The 17,628-nt window shown below is 35.0% G+C and overlaps 1 protein-coding gene across 1 annotated transcript in view; it reads right to left on the reverse strand.

The window, feature by feature from the left end:
* Positions 1-17,628, reverse strand: part of LOC131074659 (signal peptide peptidase-like 2) — a 148,453-nt gene that overhangs the window by 45,453 nt on the left and 85,372 nt on the right. The window contains exons 9-11 of the mRNA XM_058011323.2: positions 13,620-13,673; positions 1,241-1,333; positions 966-1,108 (exon numbers count right to left, since the gene is read on the reverse strand). Of these exons, the coding sequence (XP_057867306.2) occupies positions 966-1,108; positions 1,241-1,333; positions 13,620-13,673 (290 nt within the window). The remainder of the gene's footprint in view (positions 1-965; positions 1,109-1,240; positions 1,334-13,619; positions 13,674-17,628) is intronic.

Below are 17,628 nucleotides of genomic sequence, written 5' to 3' on the forward strand. Positions count from 1 at the left end.
TAATTCCACACTTATTAAAGCTAACTTCATAAAAGGTTCTCAAGGAGTTGTTGTCCTTGGTAATGTTCTTAGCTCCTTCCAAGGGTTGAGCGATAGGCTAGTGTAGTAAATCTTCATTGTTAGGTTGTGGTTAAGAGACAACCTATGAATAAAAGCAACTCTCATGCACCCAACACAAGCCATACCATGCAAAAACCAAAACTCCGTAGTGACTAAAACAACACACAACCTCATCACAACCATAAAAAATTTAAAAATAGAGCTATTGCAAACCCATACAACATAAACACCAGCACCATGACAAAAAGACACAAAACAAATCTTGAAGATAAGCATCAATTTACCTGCCTTAGACTATTCATAAACAAATATTGTTATGGAAGAGGCACAATTTTGCTTACATACCAACACAAATTTACCTAATATAAAAATAGTGCAAAACTAAAACCATTCCCATATGAAATCATCAAATTTAATAGTGGTTCTATCTTACTAGTTGATGAGGATGTTCACTCTTCATCTTATCCACACCATAAGACACATTATTGCCATCTTTAATCTTCAACCATTGTTGTTATCAGTTTCAACTACCTTAGTGATGTCTCATCTTTAGATGGTTATATTGTGTTTCTATTAATGCCATTGTCTTTCCCAACATAGTAGGGTTTACTTATTTTTGTCCAACCCTTTAGCCAATTAGAATATTTCGTTGTTGTGCATCTAGCTCTTGGAGCTTGAGGTTTCTTGTTACTTTTGGTGTTGGAACTTATTCTTTGCTAGGTCGACATATTAGATTTCAGTGAACACATATCTGTCACTAAGAAGCAAGGTATTTAGCATATGAAAATAAACTACTTCACAAAAAGAGGTCATGAATGTAGCTTTTTCTCATACTCTTCTGAACATCAAAGCACATAAATCTCTACATATATATTTGAATTCAAGCCGAATGCAAATATTTGTACCTTAATGCAAAGGCTATCAGCAATCCTGGTAAAAGTATGTCTCCAAAACCAATTATACTGTAGCCACCCCATGGATCATACAAACGAGGAATTTTTAGTAGCATGGGAATGCCATCCTCCCCACTTCTATCGCCACGGGCAACCTTTGACATATCAAAAAATAACATTCAGATTTGACCCTCTAATACAGTTATTCCTATATATTTTATATGATCATGTTTTGGACTACAATAGAAAGAAAATCTGCTCATGTATTGAAAACAAGGTAAACTTACCACAATCATCACACTTTCACTGAATAGTTTGGGTGAGACAAACACCCAAAAGATGTCATATAAAAAAGCGCAACTTAGAAGAACTGTAGAAACCTGTATGCAACAAAAATACAAAATACTTCTAGTGATGCTTAAAATAAAATATAGCATAAGCTTGACTATAAACTACAAAAAATGAACCATGAAGTATACTAATTGTTAGAATCAAGTAAAACATGCCAGCACCCTTAATAGTCAGTACATGAAACAACATAATCCCTATATTAAATTTGATTAACTTGTATGGTTGAAGTGGTTTCTTAAGATATGAGGTTGTCCGCTCTTAAGTTCCAGAAGATTACTACACTAACTCTCCACTCTCAGTAAGCTGTTGGAAATAATGAAAATGCTCCTCAATAGGTTTTTGTTCATCCATGAAAACTAGACTCTGCCATTTTAATTTTGCTTTGACTATTTGAAAGAAGCCATTTTGCCTCTAATTATCTACTACTTAGCAAGTAACCTCCTCAACAGAGCTACTTCCCAACCTGCGAGGATAACTTTACATTCAACTAGAATGGAGGAATGGATTATTGTTTGCTGCTTTTGTAAGCTGTCCTGCATAAAAAAAAAAATTTCCCATCTTTTTCTCAAATTATAATTTTATCAAAAGGAACTAAACCTACTGCTAACATCAATTAAACCCTTAAACATAAATAATCAGAAAAGCAGATGTGAACAGAAAGGAGCAATTATAATTTTCTGTTACTCAACTCATTAATGTATAACAATTACAAGAAATTGATATACAATGGAGTTGAACCATATGACAAGCTTACAAATGGCCTCCCCAAAGCAGTGGAAGCCTCTAGATATGAAAGCTCTAGGCAGCGATCCAGTAAATTCAACTCAGGTGCAGAGGTCTGGCATTAGTCCTGGGTTAACCTGAGGTAGGTGATCACTCTATATACTTCAATCCTCTTCTATACAGACTGCAACTCATCTACCAGGCAGTTTGGACCTTCTTTTGACTGATTATCCCTGTGACAACCCTCCCAATCATGGATCTAATCTGAGCCTGTGCACCTAATTGGCGAAATAACTCAGAGTTCAGGGTTGTTTCAGGTGAGAATTTTAGAGTTCAGGGTTGTTTCAGGTGAGAATTTTATTTAAGTATTGCATTTCATGGGCTACAATCTCATCCTCAGAGGTTAGGCCCTGTCCATTGCTGTCTATTGATATTTTGCAATGTCTATTGAGGACTGATTTGTGGAGGAGATGTTTGAATCCTTTGCAAGCATCCATTTTTCTCTTAAACATTGTCTCTAATACAATTCATCTAGTGCAATAAAGTTACTTCGTGTTAGTACTTTAATTTGCACCTTTCAGTGTGAAATAAAATAGAACAAATGTGCAGTCAGATTGCTCTTTGAATTAGAAGGGGAAGATATCATGTACAATTTTTTTAATTAAGCTAAAGAAATAATTAAAATCATATTTTAATTTGTCCAAAAAGTTTGCAAACACTATGAGTACGCCCGTGTTAAGGAATACTCCCTGTTTTTTTTGCTCCACAAGTTTATACAAGTTTAACTCGCAAGTTTTTATAATGGGAAAAAACATGGGTAAAATGCCTGTGGGTACAAAACTAGTTAAAACGTGTTTTTCACACTTTTTTTTTTTCTATAAAACCATGCGAATTCTCTTTTCAGATGTCAATTTTTAATCTAATACACTTTGTAATTGAATTTTACAACAAAAAAAAAAGGCTTTTTTAAGATATTTTAATTTTTAGTACTTTCTAAGTTGCCAAGTATTTGCTAGTTTTTGTTGAGTAAAGAATTTTGGGCTTGCCGAGCACTCTCCAAGTCCAAGTCTGCGAACTATGATCTAAATGACCTTATTTGATTAAAAAGGGCAACTCGTTGTTATTATCTTAAAAAGAAAGGTCCAAGGTAATGTTATAAAGTGAACCTATTAAAGTGTTGTTAGGCAAAAGGGGCCAAAAGTGATATTTTAATAAAAGGCCTTTCTAGACACTTCTCAAATAAGTTTTGGAGGGAAAAGGGAAAAAGAAAAAAATATTCAATTATTTTCCTGCAACGAATCTACTAAAGGAGGGTTGGGCATAGAAGTGAAACATCCATTGTATTGTTGCCAAAAGCCATTTCTTGAAGATCAAACACTTGGGGTTCATCTTTTAGCTAGAGCACAAACACCCTCTTGGTTTCTAGATTGGATTTGAGGATACAAGGATTGCAAATGCTCAAAAAGATTATTTGAAGGGCATATTGACAATTTCAAAATTTGCACCGAAGATTGAAGAATTTCTGAATTTCAGTTGCTTTGTGGATTTTCCAAATTTTCAATTTGGTATTATATAGCTATTATCCACCCATACTATTATTTGGTTTTGATTTACCTTGTACATATTCAAGGGTTTAAAGGGTTTGTATTCCTTTAAAAGAGAAAATTGCAGCATCTTATTATTAATATTTTAATGTTTGTTGAAGAATCATACACATTTGCAAAGTGTGGCAATTTATTTCTGAAGTTGGTTGCTCCAATATTTATTAAGTCTTCCCACTTCTTAAGAGTGTTGTGCCATTTAATAACCAGATTGCAGCTAAGGAATGGAGTTTCATTCATCATTGACAAAGGACGATTCTTATATATGGTGAAAGAAATATTTAAATGTTCCTGCAGCAATATTCTAACAGCTTTGGCTGCTGCACCAATCACTAACGGGTGTGATTCATAATATCTTTGTTTGTTTTACATATTACCAAGGGAATTGCCAATGTTTGATTAGCTATAACATTAAGGAGGGGACAAAACTAAGATATTTCTTGTGTTGGTTTGCCAACATATCGCTATTGAGTCGTATTTTACATCACACTCTTCCTCAGGTTTCAAGTTAAGAGGCAACGATTCATATCTTGTGGGTATATTATAATGTTTGTTTGTTAAAACAGCTGCCATATCAATGAGAAACAAGCGCACTTCAACTTAAGATGTGGTTTTGACTTTCTAATATATCTTTGAATGTTTGAACTTTGAAGATGCTGCCCTACGACTCTAAGTAAGTTTGCAGTCTTCTCAAAGTGCTAGATAGATTATGATGCAGCCTGATGTACATCTTCAAAGGCAGTTGTATCATGCTGCAAATATTTGGTATGGTTTATATTTTTTATCCTACAAAATATTGCTATTTTCTAGTAATTATTTCAATGACATTTCTGCAGTTGTAATTCAATATTTCAAATCATTGAAATAATACTTTTTACTGTAAATTTTAGTTTGGTTGACTACCAGAAATATCATAACTGTTGATGATTTTCAGTGCTGTTGTAAATCTGGAAGGAATAGCTGCCAGATAGTTTTGCATTGATATTGTTCAGTGGATTCTAAAAGGTATTACTGCCAGGTCCCTCTCTAATATTTGCATCGGTAATGTAACAGAGAGTGGATGGTTTAGTTGCCAAGATCTATGCATAGAAACTGTATGCTTTCACCTTGCCCACATTAAAATCTCAGTGATAAGAATGTGCTAGAGTTTGTGTTCTGATTTTGTAATTTTGAAAAGTGAGCTAATATTCAAGTTAGGGATGTTCCTTAAACTTAAAAATATATACTTATAATTTACAATTTTTACGATTCACATTCATGCTGAATATATTGTAAATACGTATCTTTTTTATTTTGCCTATGGCCAAAAAACTAAGATGCTCTTTCTACACTAAACCAACATTTTTTTTTACTTCAAACAATTCCTACAATTACATGCTTTTGTTGTTGAGTTCAAAACTTTGATTAAATAGAGTAAGTACACACAAAGTTGAATAATGCAACATAGAAACACAAATACTACAGTTAAATTAAAGGCAGATCTCAATACAAATAGATGATTTATAACTTCAAACTCACATGCAATACAAAACTTGCGAATTTGCAAAAGTAATTTAAACCCTTAGCACACACAAAGAGAAATCTCAACAAACAATTATAAGCAAGATAGGAATAATAAATGTCATCGAGTGAATAACAAATTCAGGATAACAATAATATTCAATACCTGATGAATAGAATTCTAGCAAAATGTAGACGTAAGAATTACCATTGATTGCTAAAACTAAGAGCAAAAACACACATATATATTGTTTACAAATTATTGCATGAAAATAAATAAAGAGTTATCTGCTATTTCTACTCTAAAAATACCTGATGAATAGAATTCTAGCAAAATGTAGACGTAAGAATTACCATTGATTGCTAAAACTAAGAGCAAAAACACACATATATATTGTTTACAAATTATTGCATGAAAATAAATAAAGAGTTATCTGCTATTTCTACTCTAAAAATATCGTCTAATATTAAAACTAAAACCAAGCAATCTCCAATTAAGTTGTGGATTGAATTTATTGCAAGCTATTACTTAAATGCTCACATCTCTCGCATGGCAAAAGATCTGAAAACAGGTGATCTAAAAATGTTTTTGACTCCAGTTATAAATAGAGAATGCTAAAAATAGCATGGACTATTAACAGCTACATCAAAAATAGAAAATCCTAGAATACATTCTTCTCTTTGAAAATGGTTGTTAGCAATGTTTGAGGACTCAGCAAGTTTTTGGCAAGGACTAACGGGGATCGCGAGTCCTAAGGCCTGCCGGGTTGACTCGTCACGGAATCGCTCGTCAAGTCTTGGAAAGTATTGGCGAGTTTCGGCCGAATCCTAGCAAGAAGATCGTGCAATTCCTAGACTCTGTAATGTCCCCTACCAAGAGACTGCCAATTCCTGTAACTTAATAATTGTTCTGATCTGATCTGATTGATGATCATGTCACTGGATGCTTTGATTCCTTTCCTTTATATCTCTCAATGTGAGGGAGGGGTCACACCTCCTCATTATGGATGCCCTTTGGCAAGAGACACACCCTTTCACCATTAGCACCCTTTGAAAGAGTGCAACTCTTCATTACTTCTGCTATTTGAAAGGGACACAACCTTTCACAATCAGATCTGCACTTCTTATTTAAATCAGATTTGCACTTCGGATTCCAAATTATCCCCTTCTCAAAATGAGGTTCTCTTCTCCCTTTTATATCTCGTGTTTGAGGGAATCACAACTTTTCCTTTCGTGTCTTTTGACCATTCATTAACTTAATTAAATTTTAATTATATTTAATTATATTATTTTATATTTTAATTTAAATTTTATTTTTATTCTTTTCTATTTTAATATTATTATTATTATTATTTATTATTAAATTCTATTCCAAAGTGGGGACATTACAGTCCGCCCCACTCAAGATTGCTTGTCCTCAAGCAATGATCATGGAATGTTCAAAATGATTCCCAATATGAAATGGCTTTCGAAACACTCATAGAATAAACATGCTGCTACTATTTTTATAAAAACCCTAGTTCTTGCCCTAAATCACCATTTTATGTAAAACTACAAATGGAACAAGATGCATACCTAATTGATATCCTACGATAGGTTAGGAAACTATTGGAACTAATAATATAAATCTCTAAAGAAAGATAATTAAGCATAAATTAAATTAACCAAGGTCTGGTCATACTCCCTATAGGAGCTCAATCATAAGAAAGTGGGAGTAAGAGGAATGATGAGGTGTCCAAGAGACCCTCTACCCTAGGCCCAAGAGCAGAGTGAAAGCCAAAGCCCTCTTGGCCTCATGGGACCATCGGTCAAACTACCATGAGGTGGGCTACCTAGTGAGGTATCCTATCACCGTTCCCCTTCGTCACTTCCATCCGTATCCCCTTCTTGATAATCAATTATGATAAGAGTTTGGAAAGATACAATAGGGTAACCTGAATGTCCTTCCCCTCTAAGTCCCAAGAACGGTGGACTCCGTCTTACACATCGGTCAACTACCATGAGGTGGGTTACCTAGAGGAGGACCTCATTACCGTTCTCCCTTATTGTACTTCCTTATATTACTACCATGGCAATTCCCATGAGGTGGGTTACCTAGAGGAGGACCTCATCACCGTTCTCCCTTATTGTACTTCCTTATATTACTACCATGGCAATTCGCTCAACATATGCATCATAGTGTATTCTTCATACAAATGATAATATGAATTACACATACATTTCATAATTATGTAATTTTAGGACAAGTTTTCTCTCATCCTTGTCTCACATCACTTCTTAAATGTTTTGCACAATATCATAGATATCACTTAATGTTAAGAACTTATGATTAGAAGCACAACACATCTATGACCTCAAATACAATGTTCCTAAATAAATATGCTGATAGTAATCATGGACACTCATGGAGAAAAGAAACACATCAGATATGAATCAAACATGGAGCATACACTTGAAAACAAAAAGTATACACATGGATATCTGCAAACACGGAGCATACATGTGAATACACATATTGTTAGATTATTTTTCCTTAACTAGATTCATTCATTGATTCATCTTTAGATTGCTTACACTGCGGGATGGCAGGATCATTGCTCTAATACCACTATAATGTCCCCTACTAGGAGGCTGCCAATTCCTGTAACTTAATAACAGTTCTGATCTGATCTGATTGATGATCATGTCACTGGATGCTTTGATTCCTTTCCTTTATATCTCTCAATGTGAGGGAGAGGTCACACCTCCTCATTATGGATGTCCTTTGGCAAGAGACACACCCTTTCACCATTAGCACCCTTTGAAAGAGTGCAACTCTTCATTACTTCTGCCCTTTGAAAGGGACACAACCTTTCACAATCAGATCTGCACTTCTTTAAATCAGATTTGCACTTCTGATTCCAAATTGTCCCCTTCTCAAAATGAGGTTCTCTTCTCCCTTTTATATCCCGTGTTTGAGGGAGTCACAACTTTTCCTTCCATGTCTTTTGACCATTCATTAACTTAATTATATTTTTATTCTTTTCTATTTTAATATTATTATTATTATTTATTATTAAATTATATTCCAAAGTGGGGACATTACAGACTTGGACTTTCAAGTCCTAACATGCAACTCTCATGTCCGGCTAGGACGTCCAGTAGCTTTAAAATTTGGGTTTTTAGTTTTTTTTCACTTATTTTTGCACTTTCTTGTCCAAAACAGGTCTTTTGCAACTCAAAATCATCCATTTCTTCATATTTTGGCCCAAATTCGTCCACTTTCAATCATCTATCTTTGGGTTTTTCTCATATCTAACGCCTTGTGCAGCTTATCAATGCTGCCCCTCGAACCCATTAAGGTCTCCACTCCCAAACCCCCACTAGTTATTGAGTATGAATTATGAAATTTCACATATTAAGTGTTTAAAGATAATATGACATGTAATGTTTGAATTATGACAAATTGATAGTCAAATCAGGCATTTATGTTCTCTAAAAGCATTAATTTCTTTTCTTTTTTTTTTGTAAAACTACAGCTTTTTTTAGCCAAGTCCTAGCCGAGTTTTTTGCGGAGTCCGTGCCAAGTGTGAGTCCCAAAACTATGATTGTTGGAGTTGATAGTTGACCTTGCAACTCCCGGATATCACCTACAACCAAAATGTCTATCAAATCTAAAGAGAAAAAGCCATGATTGAGTGCTTTGTAACCTTGAAAGAGATTGCTCTAGAAAAACAATTGTATGCGCATTGATTGAATTATAGAAATCCTATTTGCCCAACAAGTCTCCCAATTGTGCTTGTAGTGAAAGTCAATCCCGAAATATTTGTATTCTTTCACTTTCACTATTTCCAATGGGCTACCTTCAAAAAGAAAGGTATCTTGTTTCTCTTTCCTTTTTAGTGAAAAAATTATGACTTTCTTGGTGGTGTTCACTTGCATCCCAATCTCTTGGAAAAAGAGTTCCAAGGCCCTCAAAATTATCTCTCTACCCAAGGATCATTTTTTAAATTTGGATAAGATCATTAACATATAAGAGTAACTTCACCACATAACCTACCAACTAAATATCCCCTCATGTTTTGCTTAACCATTCTTCCAATTTTTGTCAATGTATAGACCAAACAGGGTGGGCGATAGAAGACACCCCTATTTAACCCCAATGTCACTGCCGAACATTCAAACATTCCCTCACCTTCTAATTTTAGCTCTATACATTGTAGCTCTATACTGATCTGGAATACCCAATTCCTCCATTTTGTTTCACAATTTCTCTCTATGCACCATATCAAAGGATTTTTTAAAATAAACGAAGCAACAAAAAGCTTCTTCACCTTGTGGGTTCCATATTTTTTCAATTAAATGTCTAAGGGTGATGCAATGATCAACGGTAGAGTGTCTTGATCTAAAGCCAGCCTGTCATTTCGCTCCTTTCCCCTCTTTTTCTGCCCATCTGCTGATTATATGCTCTATTCTGCTCCCAAATAGCTTGCCAAGAAGAGGATTAACCATAATAGTGCAGCAGTTAGATGGGTTATTGGTATCTCCACTTGCATAAAGAGGGATGACAACACTAGTCGTCCACTCTGTTGGGAAGCCATGTTGGGTGACATCATTGAATATTCTAGTGATGTGTGGGGCAAGAATTTCAACTCCCCATTTTAAAAATTCAGCCTATAGCCCATCTATGTTATGTGCTTTACCACTTGCTAAATTATTTATTCCTTGTTAGATACCTTCTACCGAGAAGAGCTCCATTGACGCCTTAACTATGGGGGGAGTCTTTCTGCTGGACCCGCTCATAAAGGAGCCCTGCATAATCTGAGAATTGGGCGTCTATGAATTATTTTAAATCTGTTTTATCCTTTGCTTTAATTCCCTCCAAAAACCCTTGGAATTGTGTTTTCCAAGTGAAATTAGCTCTTTCCTTCTTGCGTTTATATACCTTTTTTTTTTGTTGTACCAATTGTTCATACTTGTTTTCTTTGCTCACCTTGCTCTTTTTCAATGATTTCTTAGCAGCCTTACACTCCTCATCATACCACAGGTTTGTCGAAAAGGTGTTTGCTGCCCCTTTTTTAGAATGAGATCTTTTACAAACACTTAAGGCCTTCTGGATTATACGAATCAGCAAGTTGCTGCAAACATGACCACAAGCCCCATGGGCTACCCTGTCCCCTATTTTATTCTTTATTTCATGAAAATATCGCTCAAGGGCAACACTAAAAAGTTCTTGATTTTCCTGATTCATGAGGATTTTACCTTTGGGAAGGTATTTTTTGCATGTAGTGTGCCTTCTTGCCATGCTGGCCATTTGTGACTATGCTGAGCTTAAGAAGCAGGGGTGTATGATCAAATTTCATCTCAATAGGACAGTCCTTGATGTCAAATTCCAACAATCTAGGAATGATGCTCTAGGAACAGATTACGTAGTCCACCACATTTTGACCATTGCAAGTTTTGCAAGTGATACAGCCTGAATTTGCCCAACCTTTCATGCCGTTGCAAATAACCATGCCATATAAGCTACAAAGTCCTAATAATTATGCCCTAAAGTGTGTGACACTCCCATTACCATCTTACAATGCTCTTTCCCAAAGTTGACCTTCTCCTTCCTCCAACCATAAAGGATTGTTGTCTCCTTTTCCTTCACTGTTCAACTGGAGAGATAGATTGTTAGCTGTTCTTGTACTGAAGTCACCTATTAAAACTATTTCCCCTAAGGTGTTAGACACAAAAATACCATATTTTAATGAAGCCTATGGATCTTCGCTGTCCCACCCTGTTACCATTTTTTCCCATCAGGGATTACTGCAAGTAGTCACTAGGGAGAAGAGCAAGGCTTAACCAAACTAGAGCTGTGTTAAGTGGATGTTGAGTTGGGTTTAACATCAGCCCAGTATTTCAAAAAGAGGCCCACTTTTTTGAGGAACCACAGTCCTCAAATGTGCAATCTTTTATACATTCTGAAGATAAAATGACAATAGAGGATCCCTTTGACATTATTAACAAATCCACAAACCCCATGGGCATTGAGTTTTCTTGTGCTGGGTATCGAAGGGTATTGAGTCCTAGAAAAGCTCGCATGAAGCAGTAGATCAAGGTGCATTCCTTTAGCTAATAGACTCTTTATTCCATCACCTCCATGGACGATATTTTGAGCAGTTTCCTTTCGAGATAACAGCATTTTCTTTAAATAAAGGAGGTATTGTTTGGGAAAGGAGTGTAATGTCCACTGTCACTAACACATCCAAGTTCTTCCAAAAATTTGGGGGGAATGGTTTTAACTCTAAAATTCACTTGCATATCATAAAATGGTTTACCTTTATTCACAACTTTCTAAATGCTTGATTACACTCAAATCTTTGCTTGTTCTTCATGGATTCATTATAAGTTTTCTTCTTCACAAATTCATTCTTAGTTTTGAGTTTATCTATTTTCTGGATTTTGTTTTCCACAATTATCAATTAAAAGTTTCATGTATGATACTTTCAGCCTTCTAGATTTCACAAGATTGAGAGTCATGGTCTCATCTTGTTGCAAATGATCTTAGGAACATTCCTATGCAAAGTTTGAGGCTTATTTTGCGCTTGTTCCCCTAAAGTAGGTGATGCAGGAGCATCCAAGATTTGAGAGCAACCTTGCATCAACCAAGAATATTTTCTTTCAACATGTGTTTGTTTGCAGAGAATTTCCTAGTTTTTTAGATATTGTTTGGTTGAGTGTCTCGAGTTTGTGGGACCACAACTCAATGCACTTTTGTCTAGTTTCCTATCTATCATTGTAGACCTAATCAACATTCAAGCAGCTATGCAGCAGAAAATTGTTAAAATCTTTGTCTGTAATTGGAAACATAAATCTAACAAAGCATCCTACATATACTAATAAATTTTCATGTGATCCTGATCACCTCACTCATGTTCTTATCTCAAATAGCCTAACTCGATCACTGTAAGACTTCATTCTATAGAGGTTACTTATTTGAACAATGAGCTAAGTATTTGAACTTCAAAGTAAACTTAAATGGTAATTCTACACATTGCCAGATAATATATATGCTACACAAGAAAAAAACACCCAATTCCAAGGCCAGAAAAAGATCAAATCATTTAATTTTGGACCCACTGATCCTTATCACATTAACCTTTGATGGTGTATCCTGCTTCCAGCCGCATGATCATTTTTACATCTTCTATGTAAGAAAAGTCCAATATCATCTGACAATAGTCAAAAAGAAGTGCAAAAAAGAGAGAATTTGAACAAATGACAAGAATTTTAACATCTCCAAGATCTATGTGTAATCAAAAGGCTAATGCCTAATTAAGCTCCTTTAATTCATTTCTTGAATTATTAAAAGTCATTTCTTTGCTTAATTGACATTATCTCACTGTGAGTTGTGTCTACTGTTTGGGCATTTCATTTGGCTGCAAGGTTTGATACTCATTAATTCGACCCTCCAACCTTGACTGCATTAGTAAGGAAGCATTTTCAAGTGGCATTATCCCATTTTGTCTTTATTAGGGCAGATCCTATTCTATTTTACCTTATTATTTCTTGATTTTCACAAGGTCGTGACACTTGTAACGATCTTGGCATCCCTTTCCTGGTTGATGGTACTTTAAATAATGAGCTATAAACATATTTATGATGGCTAGATAACCTTCTGAAATTTCAATCACAGCATTTCTGGCACATTCATTCATCACATCAGAAACTAACACATGTTGCCAATGCATGTTTTGGCATTTGAAAGCTCATAATTTGATCAATAAGAAATTGACTTAGTTGGGTTGTGTTAACTAGATTATTACAAGGAAAGTTCTGTTGCATAAAGAAGTTCCAAGTTATTGAATATATCAATCATATAGATACACTAAGACAAACTGGTAATATCTGGCATGCATTAGTGTCAGAAGAAACCTCATAAATATGCGAAGTTATGTGATCAAATATCTTGGACCAATTCCTCTTGTACAAACATTGTTCTACAAAGTTCACAAGGGAGCAGAACTATAAAACAGTGCATAGTCTGTGTGAATTGATCAAACAGATATTTTTCGAAATTGCATTATTTTTCACCATTGCAGACATTACTTAGACTATGTATAAGGTTTCCTTTCAATAACCATATCTGCTGGACTGTTTCTAGTTACTGCCTACATTCCAGACTAAATAAGAATGCTTCTGCTTTATATCAATGATTTCCCTGTTTCAATTTGAGAACATGGAAAAATCAGGCAATAGGCTGTCCCATGCTACAAGGCCAGGATCTTGTAGCTTGTGGAGAAAATTCAAGTATCAGCAATGCTATTTTCATTCCAAAATTAATTACACATTAATGAAAGGTATTGAATGTTGAACACTGAAAAAGAAATCAAAAATATAAAGTAGATAATTATTTGTGATTATAAACAAATATATAGTTCAGAAAACCAATCAGATTTCTACAAAACCTTGGTAAAAAGTGATCTATATTACCCATTTTCAATAACAGAGATCCAAATCCACATACCTTAACATTTGGAAGTCGCACTATTTGGAGAACAGTTATGATCAAAGTGATGCCCTGAAAATTATAAAACTCCATCAAAACTCAGCATATTTATTCAATTTTCTATTTTGCACTTAACTACTCTGTAATGCATCACAGAATACACCTAAGATAACAAGGAAACAAAGTGCCCCGTGAGAATAAATAGCAGAAATTAAATTAAACTAGATTAATACCCTACTTGATTGAAGTGTTTAAAACTATAAAAGATTTTTCTCTCCACTATTGTGAATTTAAAGTATGATAAAGCGGCTAAAATAAACTTTATACAGTATAGTTTGCATGCACTCCAAGCTTTCAAGAACATATTCCCAGCCATCAGTAATGAATTTAAACCTTACAGCATTCTTCTATTTGAGCTCCTTTGATGAATGTCTTTTAGCAAGAGAAAAATAAGAAAACTGGCTCTGTGTAAAACAAAACAGCCCAGCATTTGCAATGCTCACACTTTCTCACCGCTTATTACAAGATTTTCCTTTAGCTAGCAAATGTTCTTGCCGATGTATACACAAACACCATAAAACGAGCTTCAGATGAGCATGAGAATGTTTTTGTAGTGAATATTGCTGTGTTTTATGCAAAAATAAATAAATAAAACCCTAATGTGTTTTTACAACAATCGCACAGACCAGAATCACCTTGATGCACCTGGGATTGCCCCAAAATCACCTCCATGCACCTAGAATCACCCAGGTACATTCAGGCACAATTCCAAACAAATCTAGGTGAAAAAATGCATATCCAACTCCACAGGAGAAACAAACTTGTTTCTAATTCTGAAACAAATTGTACCTAGAAATGTCTAGGATTTTAGGTGATTCAATAGCTTAGCCTCTAGTTTATAACAAAGTTGCATGGAGAAGGATACGGATATGGATAGGAATACGGATAAGGTATCAAATATGGATACAGCCATTTTTTAAGATCCCCAACATGGATACGGCTGGATACATCATTCATAAAAAACATATACGCATATAATTAACACAATTTTCTAAGTTATTAAAGGAGGTTTTCATTACTTTAAAAGAAATATAGACACATAATTGATACATAAATAACTATAAGTTGATTTAACAATTTACAATATGCAAAAATAGTAGAGTTGCATCAAAAGATAACCCAAAAAAATGGACAGCTGAAATAGAAAAACATTTCTTTTGTCTTTCTCATTTGGTGTAGGTTTTGTTTATATCAATTTTTTTTTTTATCATGAATAAAGCTTTTTAAAATTAAATTTAGGAAGATTTAAGTCAAATTTTAAAAAAATCAAATCACATAGTGTTCGGCATGGTTGAAAAATCAAGGCTTTTTGGGCACGTGTGGCTATAGTATCCCATGTGTATCCAGGCCATATCGGATACGTATCTGTTTTAGATAATGTCCCCTTTTCCGCTCTAGTTTGTTTTGGGCACCGTTAGCCTATTCCCGAGACCCATAGGCTAGTCGGAAGCAGAAATTAGGGTTTCCTACCTCTGGGAGGATGTTTCTGCATTTTTTAAGGCTTCAATGACTGGCATAGGTATTCTTTAACATAACAAGATCCATTGCAGAAGCATTTCCTATCCTATAGGTCCAATTGATCAAATTCTTGTGTTACAAAAACTCAAATTGCCTAAAAGTGTAATTCACTTACATTTGAGAGGACATCAACATTCCCTACAGGCAAAAGAGATGGACACAAGAAAACCAATGAGGAAAAAGCAATTTCCATCTAGAGCATACCAATGGTTCTTAGCACTATGAACTCAATGTGCCGAAGAGACAAGGGAAGCCTCCTAGAGGAGACAAGTAAAGAAGCCATATTTATTCAACAATATTGCCTTGTAAACTTTTTCAAACTTGACAAGTCCAATTTAAAAACTCACTTGATCCAAAACAAAGCATGGTCGCATGTTAAAAGCCCCAAAAGTAATAAAGGAGGTTTTCAGAAAGCTTCGCAATGAGGGTACATGCATAGCAAGTTATGGAGTTTGTTTGACTTACTATTTTTAGTGAGTGGAGGCGGACGTTGTTGAGTTCTCTGGGTTTTTCTGGGTTTTCTGTGAGCTTTATGATGGTATAACATGCAAACCAATCTGAGGACCTTTTCGCAACTTACTATTTTTAGTAAGTTTGGCAGCTGCTCAGAATGTGGAAAATCACTTTGGAAACACTTACTATTTTTAGCAGTATGCTATTTATAGCAAGTACTATTTTTGGCAGTGCTATTTTTGGCAGGGGTTCTGCAACTCAGCGCAGTGGCTATTTCTAGCAATATTATTTTGACAGGATCATGTGTTCACTCAGATGACTATTTTTAGCAGTTCAGTTCAGAGCTTCAACTCAGTTCAGTTTTGCTGATTTCCAGCATTTCACTTCTCGACTCAATTTGGCAATAATCAGTATTTAAGGAGAAGGTATTTTTAATATACTAATACCTTAGGCATAAGGTTTTAATATTTGATTATTTTATGGATGGACGACTTAGGAAAAAGGAGGAAATAATATTTTTATCCTAAGTCTATTTGGTGAAATCTTTTGCCTTCATAATGGGGTGCCAAAATGCAGTTTAATTTTATAACTTATGGTTGGACGCCTTTGGTGGAAATTCTCATTAAAAAGGGTTTATACTTAGTGTTATTTTAGCATTGGCTAAAGTTGGCGTCCACTTGAGGGAATAATGTATTTGTTGTCAAATAAAATATTTCTATTCCTTGGGCGATTTATTGTTGAGGAAAAATACTTTATAAAGTGAAATATTAATAAGGCAAGATGGACGCCTTATGGAGAAATAAGTTAATTTTATAAAATATTTCACTTATCTACCTTGGATGCTACATTATGATTTTATTGTCATTTTTATAAAGTATATTTGCTTCTATGAGAAGGTTGACTTGGAGAAAGGAGAAATCAAATGTAATTTCAAAATAATGTGAAGTGAATGTGCATTTGGGTTTGGCATTCATTTGGAGGGAATGTGAATTTGAATTTCGACACACAAAGTCTATAAATAAAACTGTTGGGCTCTTGATTTTTGTCATCCATGAATATTTGTAACGAAGTGCTGCCGAATTGGTCCCAGAGTTGAGCTTCAAAGTTGAGAGCTTCCTAGCAACCATCAGTTTCGTACTTGAAAGATAGTGCCTAGCTGATTATTTGTGACTATCTGTCATCCAGAGAGATAGATTGTGCTGATCGAAGTGATTGGGAGATTTTCAGTTTTTGGTGTGTTGGGTGTGTTTCCAGTTTGCTGGTTTTTGGAGTGGTTGTAGGTGATTCAGTCATATCTTCCTACTCGAGTGTTTGTTTGTTCTGGGTATTTTCTCATTCATTTCCTATGTCATGAGCGATTCATCTTTTAAGTTTTCGTTGGTTTTCTTAGAGTATTGAATTTTATCATGCAAGTCGAAGTTTTCTGCTGTAAACGCTTTATGTTGGGAGTGCTTTGGGTTGTGTGCCATGGGTTTGGTCATTGTTAGTTGATGTCTTTCATTTCCATCCATATCGCCATCATTGTATCTCTCATTTGCATATGTTTGGAGGTGATTCTGACGAGTGTGGAAAGAGTTATGAGTAAATTAGTGAGTTCTTAGCTTGCAGGTCTATGTGTTTTCAGCGTGTTGGGAGTATATCAGATTTAGAGATTTTCCGTTTTGGAGTGTCTTCTTGTGTGGAGTTGGTTATTGGGTGTGTGGGTTCTCTTGTGCGGAGAGAAAGTGATCTTGGTAATTGTTTGCAGTTGTTGGTTCTTCATTCTTATCTTCTATGATTCATATTGTAATGTTGGTAGTAGTACTAACAGCAATTTCTTTGATCTCTCCTAGTCCTAATGCATAAGTGGAAGAGGTTGGCCTTGCCGCCTAGTTTGGACAGTGATTTTAGTAATTTTGTAATCCACGTTTGCATTGTAAAGCTGATTAGTAGTACTAACAACTATATACTTGGATTGTTGTTCTTTGGCCCACTGCATAAGTGGAAGAGGCTGGCT

This window comes from Cryptomeria japonica, chromosome 4 (assembly GCF_030272615.1).
Source record: "Cryptomeria japonica chromosome 4, Sugi_1.0, whole genome shotgun sequence".
NCBI lineage: Eukaryota > Viridiplantae > Streptophyta > Pinopsida > Cupressales > Cupressaceae > Cryptomeria > Cryptomeria japonica.